The sequence below is a fragment of the Chelonoidis abingdonii genome, chromosome 11, assembly GCF_003597395.2.
Source record: "Chelonoidis abingdonii isolate Lonesome George chromosome 11, CheloAbing_2.0, whole genome shotgun sequence".
Classification (NCBI taxonomy): domain Eukaryota; kingdom Metazoa; phylum Chordata; order Testudines; family Testudinidae; genus Chelonoidis; species Chelonoidis abingdonii.
The window spans coordinates 58,073,572-58,082,730 of record NC_133779.1 but is presented as its reverse complement, the minus strand read 5'-3'; the positions used below and the strand labels follow the sequence as shown (position 1 = coordinate 58,082,730).

Below are 9,159 nucleotides of genomic sequence, written 5' to 3'. Positions count from 1 at the left end.
TTACCAGGGCCGGGTACAATATTCCCCGCTGCTCTAACGGTTAAGTGGCCCATATAGAGGCAGAGCTGGGCCAATAACGGGTTTTTTGGTTCACTGGCAATTTTGACAAATTTTGGGGGGAACCGAATGGTTTTGAAATTTTCTGCAAAAAGTTCAAAAAAAATAATTTTGGGTCTAAATCCTTCAGACAAAGTCAAAGTGTTTCCTTGGGGCTGGTTTTGGACCTGGTTTTTCTACAAGGAAGGTTTGAAAGGGAAAGTTGTTGTGAACCAAAAAGACAGGGACATTTCCATGGTTTTATTTTTCTTCCTGAAACAAACAAGTCAGCAAAATTGGCTGGAGTTCACAAAACTTGGGACAGCTGCTGAAGCCGCGGGTTTCACTGGAAAAAGAGATTTGGCTGAAAAGTTTTGTGTATGTGTGTGTGTGTGCATGACCCTTGTTACATGGGAGGCATCGTACCCGCCTTGCTGGGGGTTAGGAAGCCATGACTATCCTGGAAGATGTCCAACATGAACAGGACACTTGCCAAAGGACTGTGGCTGCGGGGACATGTACAGGCTAATCAGGTCATACAGCTGCCCAACACACAGAGCAAAACCTGAGTGCTCATGTGTGACGTTATTGATATAAACTGGGACCATATAGAACATGGGTTGCAACCAAGGTTCTGTAGTGGCACCAAATTCTATGTAAAGGGGGTCATATAAGGTGTCTAAGACCAGGTTACGGGTTACTGGTTAGATTATGCTGCTGTATGTCTTATCATTTTGTAGTGAAGTTATAAGTATTGGCTGATAATCTTGTCTTAGTTAAATTGGTGCTGCAGTTCTGGGTGACACCCAGACTAGTTGGTTCAGCTGCTTAGCCTGCCTTGATGCCCATTAAGGACCATCACCTAACAAATTAGACCATCGAGAGAAGCGCATACAGCCCGGTGATCAGAGCAAGGTATGCAGAACTGGCCCATGTGACTGGCAAACTCCATTTTGCTGTACTTTCCACAGTTAGGAACAAAGGAGCGTTCTTACACCTTGGAAAAGGTCTATATAAGGCAAGGCTCATCTCCATTTTGTCTTCAATCCTGCTCTTACGCTCTGGAGGAACTTTGCTGGCAAGCTAAGGCTTACACAAGCGACGTGAATGAACCCATCCCGCAGGGGATGCTCTCCAGAGACCATATTTGAACCTGCTTACTTCATCATTGGTACAAGCCTGAACTAAGGACTTTGCCATTACTGTATGTAATTGATTCAGTTTAACCAATTCTAGCTCTCACCTCTATCTTTTCTTTTTATGAATAACCTTTAGATTTAGATTCTAAAGGATTGGCAACGAGCGTGATTGTGGGTAAGATCTGATGTGTATACCCGCTTGGGGACCATTACAACTGTATGTACTATATGCTAACCCATACCAAAATCCAGCGTCCCCCCATACTCTGTGTGTTGCCCCTGATACTAATGACTGACATGCCAAACTCTGTGTGTCATCCTTATTAAATATCTCCTAAACACATATTGACCTGGGTCTGAGGCTTGGTCCTTTGGGATCGAGAGAACCTTTTACTTTTACTGGGGTGTTGGTTTTCATAACCATTCATCCCCAGACGTGTGGAACTGGTGGTGATACTGGGAGACTGGAGTGTCTAAGGAAATTGCTTGTGTGACTTGTGCTTAGCCAGTGGGTGACACCGAAGTCATTTTTGTCTGGCTGGTTTGGTTTGCCTTAGAGGTGGAAAAACCCCAGCCTAGGGCTGTGACTGCCCTGTTTGAGCAATTGATCCTGATTTGGCACTCTCAGTTGGGTCCCGCCAGAACCACATCGTCACATCACGGTAGGTGGATTTTAGGAGCTCTGAATTTATCTGAACAGAAAGAAAATGCATCTTTCAAAGAGACAAAGGCACCCAGGACTTCAGAGGGGCTCCTTGACGTCGAGCTAGCACACTTCTATTCTAGGTGGAGCTAAAGGAGTTACTCCACTAGCTGGCAATGGTAGAAGGCTGTTTTCCTGTGTATGGAGCTAAAGCAGTCAGTCTAATTAGCACTTCACACCATGTAAGAAAATAAGGGAGTCACGTTGCATTTGTATTAGATTATTATAGGGACCATCAGTAGATGACACCTAACACACACTGAACCAGAGCCTCGGTCTCTGTTAAGGACTGTTGTTTCTCTACAGCCTCGCACGAGCGTCCTATTACGAGAGACAGGCCCTGCCTTCAAGGACGTACACCCGGACAGAGAGGGGACAGAGACACAGAGAAGCAGCTCACATTACGTGTGTCACAGTCCGTTTGCAGCCGAATACCATGAGAACCGACGCCTCAGGAAGCACCAGAGAATTCCCAGAACACCCAGCAGCACCATCAGGGGCAGGGTGATAGGCAGGCACAGGTTGTTAGTACAGTTATCTGTAGAAAGAGAACATGGGGATGAGCTGGGAGATCTGTGGCTTGTGCTCCCCCTACCTCTGCCTTGGGCCCCCCCACTGCTCCCCACCTTTGCCTGCTGCCCTGGTTCAAACAGGAATTAATTCACGGCAGTCCCATGGCCAGGGCTGGCACTTCCATTAGGCGACCCTGGGCGGTCACCAAGGGAGCCAGGATTTGGGGGGCAGCATTTTGTGCGCTCCCCACGGGGCACATGGGAGCTTCAGGTTCTGCTCCAGGCATGCTGCCGAACAAGGACCTTCTGCCGACGTGCTGCAGAAAACAGCGGCAGGGAACTGAGCAGCTCAATGACTGCCACTGTCGCCTGCACCATTTCAGTGGAGGGTCATTTTTTGGGGGCCTGATGGGAGTGGAACTGGAAGCTCCCACGCGCCACGTGGGGAGCACACAAAATGCCGCCCCCCCAAATTCTGCCTAGGGCGCCAGAAACCCTGGCGCCGCTCCTGCCCATGGCTGGGGGACTGCAGAGGTCGCACTAGGTGCTCACAGGATCCCTTCTGGCCTAAGAATATATGGAGGGATCAGGCAGCTCCAATTGGCTGCCCTTCCCCCCCAAGAGGAGGGAGGAGTGAGGAAGGCGACCAATCAGATGGGGATTTTGCCACTGTGGGGGAAAATTAAGCTAGCCCTATTAGTCTAAGCTTGGCCTCAGCCCGTCCTGCAGCTAACAGGCCACAAGCCTGAACCAAGCTAAGTGTTGTGCTCCCTGACAGTGGCAGCCAAAGGTTGAGACACAGGGATGGAAGAGGGGCTAAAGAGGAGGAGGGTAAAAAAGCCCCGGCCACAAGAATAATTTGCAATATGTGCCTACTGCTTTTGAAATATAGTAACTACTTGTGTAAAGCAATCATGTAAAATGAGTAACCATGCCTCCCCCTACCCCATTTTTATGACTACCCCCATTGAGTAACTGTACCTTGTAAGGGGCAATTGTGTTATAAGCACCCCATAAAAGGCAAAACTGTAACAGCGTTGGAAACCATCAAAAAGCCCTTAACTCAAATCGCACCCATCCGGGGCAAAGTCACAAAAGAATAATGAAAAGTACCAGAAGACTCTGAGTCCCTTTTTCCTAATAAGGTTACTGCTACTCAGGGGTGTGCAATTTAATTCCTAATATGGTCAATCGTTACTTAACGATGTGTAATTTGTTTGGAGTTTTAAACTTTAAAAGCTTCTGGTATACTCTGCTTCAGGGGGGGCAGTTCCTAATGGCTGCTACCCCCAAGGCATTGGTGTGTGTTCAATAAATGGGCAGCGGGCCTCAGACTTCAGTCTCTGAACCGAAATCAATATGTGGGTGACTTTTTCCATGACACCATAGAGCGTGGGGGGGAGGGGCGTGTTCCCCTGGAGGAGGGACTGAAAAGCCAAACATGACAAGCACAGGCCGGGTGGTCGGCAGGTCTGAGCAAGCCACTAAGTTGGCTGCCGGCACATGCACTGGGACCCTCTCCATCCCAGGTACCTGGGCTGCAGGAGATGCTCAGGTGTCGGACGATGCGGGGCTGTCTGGGGCTCTCCAGGAGGCAGGTGTAGTTGCCACACCCTGTCCTGGGCAAGAGGATTCGGCTGCTCACATCACAGAGCCCGCTGGGGTCTCTCTGCAGGCTGGTGTCGCTCTCCACCGTCATGTTGTTCCTGGCTCCGTCCAGCCACAGCACGGAGGCCTCAGGGTACCCGCCCTCCGCACGGCAGGTCAGGGTCACCTGGCTGCTCACGCTAACCTCCAGTCGGACCTCCTAGTACGAGGCTGGAACACAAAGCAATGGAAGGTCTGCGGTGCTGGCTGCCAGGGCCCAGAGAAATCACAGGTAGTTTGGTCACTGATTTCAATGGGGCCAGGTTGGCGCCTCACACTCTCAAGGAGGTACCTGCTTACCCATCACTGCAACCTGCCTCCTCACTGAAATCTTGCCCTGCTCTGAGGTGATGTGGCAGAGATAGATGCCCTCGTCCTGTATGCGGACACCCCTCAGTGTCAGGGACGCATTCCCCCGGGCCAGCCCCTCTGGATCCATCTGGGTCCGGTTCCTATAAATCTGGTCTTGTCTCTCCAACTGCTCCTTCCCGTAATAGTAACTATGAGCCACCAGAGCCTCTGCCCCTACCCGCTCCTTCTGCCAGGTGAGGGTCAGACGCTGGAGGTTCATCCCGGGCTGGGACGGGAAGAGGCAGCTCAGAGTGACGTCCCCCTGAAACTGAGCTACAATGTCTGGTGCTGAGGTTGCTGTGCAGAGCAAAAAGCACAGGAGTCAGTGGGTTCCTTGTGTGTGTGTATGATGAATACAAGCTACTCCAATCCTAGCCTCTTCCAGCAGGGGGCGCTGCATGATGAGAAGGCTGGATTGGTGAAGACCCACGGGCCATATAGACTGGCATCCCATCCTCATGCTTCAGAGGAAGGCATAAGACCCTGCAGTGGACAGTTATTACTTGCTCAGAGGAGGAATTTCCTTCCTGACCCCGATCTGTGAGTAGCTGGTGAGATTCCGTGAAGCTGAAGCGTTAGATCCCTTCCAAACCTCCTTGAGCTTTTTTCGCCAGTGACTATTATTACACATAAAACAGCTACATTCAAAGATGTTACAGATGCAAAGTTCAGCACTCAGAAGTTAGGAAATGCCTGTATTAAGGTTGCCTGTGTAACCTTAACTCTGTCCTTTTATTAGATAATCTTTAATCAGATGCTGTTTTTTCCCTAGGACCACAGGTGTAGTTATTGCCCCCTGCTCTGGGCAGGAGGATTCGGCTGCTCACATCACAAAGCCTGCTGGGGTCTCTCCGCAGGTTGGTGTTGATCTCCTCTGCCACTGATTTCCTCTGTGATGCTGGACATGTCACTTATAGCAAACTTTTCAGAGCTAGACAGTAACTGCATGTTCCTGATTTTCTGTGTGCCTGGCTTGAGAGCCTGGGGCCTGATCTGTAGAAGGTCTGAGAGCTCACAGTGACTATTGAAGTCAACAGGGCCTGTACTTTGAACATATTGTTACGTGGAACGTGCTGACAGCTGCTCTCAGTGGAGTATTTAATCCAAAGATAATCACTGGTTAAAGCCAGTAGCTGCCCCAAGCTCCCTACTTCAGGCTCTATTGAGGGAGCAATCAAACCCTGTTATGGTTACTCCCGGGAGAATTCTGCATATGCACAGAATTTCTCCCTCCCCCCACCACATAAAATATCTTCAGCTTGAGAAGTGCTGCAATTCTGCCTTTTGCCCACCAGAAGGTGCTGTGGCACCAGAGCAGCCATCTGCATTCATCTGGCTGCTCTGGCACCACAGTGGCTTCTGGTGGGTGAAAGGTGGAACTGCAGCACTTCTCAAGCAGAATGTATTTTCTGGATGAAAAAAATATTCTGCGCCAGACATGAATTCTGCGTGTGCACAGTGGCACAGAATTCCTCCAGGAGTATTTCATGCAGAGAGAGTTGCATATAAAGGACGTTACTACACAAGGCCCATGGAGGCTCAGAGTGAAGTGGTGTGGGCTGAGACATTTCCCTGGGTGCAAACACACGGGTGAGGAGATTGGGTGCATGGCCATGTGCATGGCAAGCAAGAAGTCAGGAGTTGTCAGCAGGACTGTGGGAGGAAGCAGAGAGACAGAGCTGTGTGAGCACAGGGCTCACTGGAGGGGCAGGTGTGGGGATTTCGGAGCCAGGGAACAGCCTCCTGCTGTTTGTTCCTTCTGTGCTCTGGGAAACAGGGTGGGGGAGACACTACCTGGGAAGGAATGAGAGTCCACTGAGAACAGAGCTCACTCACACTATCACATCCCCTTGACAAGAACGACCGTGCCAGGCCCTGGAGCTTGGCGAGCCACTCAGTCCAAAACGACAATGTTAAGTACTCTGCAAACTCAGCTTTCAGGCGTCTCACATGAGGGCCCCCAAAGCAGTGCACCTTGAACTCCCAGGGCCTCAGCTGTATAATGCAGATAACAATACCAGCCCTGCACCTTGCTAGGGTGTTGTGAAAATGCAGTGAAGTAAGGAATGAGATGCTACAGTGAGGAAATGCCACAGAAAAGCCCATGAGGAAGTAAACAATCCTGTCTCCAGAGCAGAGTTTGACTAACTGGCAGTGGAACAGGCCTGGGGCCACACCTGGCCCAGGGAGGATTAAACCAAGTATTGAATAGCTGTCCATTAAGTGAGCATGTCACCGTGTGCATGGAATGAGGCAGGGGGCCAGTGGCAGTGCTTTTTCCTGCCATTAAAGGCTACGTCATGATTCAGACGCACAAGGGGGCAGAGATAGGGCTGCATGGGGTGACCTTAACACTGGCATTTCATATCTCTTTAGTGCGACTTTGCAAACTTAACAATGTAGCATTATGGATGTAATTTATTATTTATGTCACAGGAGCAACTTGAGTCCAAGTGACATCAGGGCCCCATCTTACCAAGCACTGCACAGACACAGTGAGCGAGAGTCCCTGCCCCAGCTGAGATCAGGGCCCCGTCGCACCAGGTGCTGCATAGACACACAGCAAGAGATAGTCCCTGCCCCTAGAGCATCCCATTGCCCAAGCTCTACAATCTCTCTCTGTATAAACACTCCACTCTTCCCCCCATACTGGGGCCCCGAAATCACTCACCCACCACTGCAAAGTGGAGAATCAAGAAGGGAAGCAGCATGGACTGGGAAGAGGAGCGAACCGACATTCATCTGCAAGACAGACACCAGACTTGTGGGCTAGACTGGGCATGAATGAAACCAGACAGTGCACAGACACCAGCTGGCCTAACCGTTCTGAGGGCTCCCAACGTCTGTGGGTGGAAGATGGGCTCTCTCATCTCCCCCCGATTTCACTGGTGGACGGGGTGTTCTGCTGTGCCTGGGGTGAGCCCTGCAGTAGGAGTCATGCCCCTTTGGGGTCCCCTTGTTGTCTGGCCAGATTAAAACCTGTGGAGCCTGTTTCCTGACTTTCAGATTGGAAGCTCCCCATTGACCCCAATGGAGCTTCGATCCATTGACCCCAGCTGGGATCTGGCTCCATTGACTCCAGTGGAGCTACAGCCAATTGACACCAGCTGGGGTCTGGCCCCACTGACCCCAATGGAGCTACGGCCGATTAACCCTAGCTGGGATCTGGCCCCATTGACTCCAATGGAGCTACGGCCCATTGACCCCAACTGGGATCTGGCCCTATTGACTCCAGTGGAGCTACGGCCCATTGACCCCAGCTGAGATCTGGCCTTATTGACTACAATGGAGCAACTGCCGATTGACCCCAGCTGGGATCTGACCAGAGCACTGAAGCTTTGCTAACAAAACTGCAGAGATACGATTTAGGCTGCTGGGGCTCATTGTCTGAGGTGGAGCAGCAGCAATGTGTCCATGACAGCAGGGTGTATATTATTGTAACCCTTCTGCCCGACAGAGTTGGCAGCAACAAGGGCCGGTTTCAGTATCTAGGGGTTATGTTCCAGTAACACAATGCAAAACCGGGTTGAGCCCCCAGACAGTGACCTGGGACAATTACATACCACCACCACCACCCCCCGGGCACCTCTGGAGGCAATACTTCCCCTCTCACAAGCACTGAGTCTGAGTGTAGCAAAATCCTTTTAATAAAGGAGGGAAACAATGTGGCATTATGTGGGGAAATACCACAAACAGGATTCATAACACAAACCATGAGCGAAAGACCCACCTCCAAGTAAGTTTGGCAGTGTCCTTTTGCCCTCGGGGTCTCAAGTCCAGCAACCCAACAGTCACCCCCACCCACAGTTTGTCCTTGGTCAGAGCAGCCTCAGAGTTCAGAAGTTCATCTGCAGAGTTTACCTCCTAGCCTGGGAGGAAGTGGGGGGAGGTATGGGGGCAGTTTACCTGCTCCAGTCAACAGCCAATTGCCACACCTCTCCACGGGATTCTGCTGCAGTCTTCACCACCAGCTGTCCTGCTAGCTTTACCTCTCTGCTAGCCATCCTGCTAGCCGCTTACAAATGTGTCTCCGGGCCCCACACACACTTAACACAGCTCTTTAGTGATTTCAGCTGTTAGCAGGGGGGCCCTAATGTTGGTGCACTCAGAACCACTCACCCAAAGTAAGTCTAATGCTTACACCTCATAATCAGTGATTTGAGCTCTGCAAGATGTAATAAGACTCCTAATAGAGAGTCAAAATTAGCTCCACTATTATACAGTTGAGAAGAGAAAGATCAAAGTGATATTTAGAACCTTCATGGCCAACCAACACTACTCACAATACTTCTCCCCATTCACTAGCTCTTGGGGCCCATGTCCCTTGACTACCGAGAGCTACTTAGTTGAGGGCGAGTCCCTCCACCATAAAATGCCAAGTACAGTTCTACTGTCCTTGATTCACATAACCAAGATAACAACACTTTATTACTCCTACCCTGAAAACAAAGAGACTGACGGTCCCACAGCAGCCAGCGTGACCATTTTGGAGCACCCATGCAACCAAGATCAGCCCCTGAAGTACTTTTCCACAGCTCACCACCGACAAACGTTGGGGTAGAGCTCATTCTGACTTTGCTTATATTATTATTCATTATAATAATTATTATCTATTAGGTGTATTACAATAGTTCTCAGGAGCCAAAGTCATGGACCAGGATCCCACTGAACAAAACGACTGTCCTGACTCTGAGCTGATAACCTACATCTAAGACAAGAGATAGCAGGTAAGGAGACACTATTGGGCAGTGTGATTGGCAGCGGACTCAGT

At 50.3% G+C, this 9,159-nt stretch overlaps 1 protein-coding gene and 1 long non-coding RNA gene across 2 annotated transcripts; both read right to left on the bottom strand.

Annotated features, from left to right (window-relative positions):
* Positions 1–278: 278 nt before the first annotated feature.
* Positions 279–2,289, bottom strand: LOC116830908 (uncharacterized). The gene is made up of 2 exons (XR_004375099.2): positions 1,832–2,289; positions 279–608 (listed from the first exon to the last, which is right to left on the bottom strand). It is a non-coding gene; the product is annotated as an uncharacterized LOC116830908 (long non-coding RNA).
* A 67-nt stretch (positions 2,290–2,356) lies between these two features.
* Positions 2,357–7,631, bottom strand: LOC116830907 (CD276 antigen-like). The gene is made up of 4 exons (XM_032790584.2): positions 7,060–7,631; positions 4,338–4,685; positions 4,036–4,208; positions 2,357–2,416 (listed from the first exon to the last, which is right to left on the bottom strand). Exons 1-3 carry the CDS (start codon positions 7,124–7,126, stop codon positions 4,198–4,200), a joined length of 426 nt encoding a protein of 141 aa, XP_032646475.1. The 5' UTR covers positions 7,127–7,631; the 3' UTR covers positions 2,357–2,416; positions 4,036–4,197.
* Positions 7,632–9,159: the final 1,528 nt, after the last annotated feature.

What these genes read in the sequence shown, in the direction of transcription:
- LOC116830907 (XM_032790584.2), bottom strand. Translation starts at nt 7,126, where the DNA reads ATGTCGGTTCGCTCCTCTTCCCAGTCCATGCTGCTTCCCTTCTTGATT. An exon ending in TCTCCACTTTGCAGTGGTGG is followed by an intron (nt 4,686 to 7,059) that starts GTGAGTGATTTC and finishes TGCTCTGCACAG; the next exon opens with CAACCTCAGCACCAGACATT.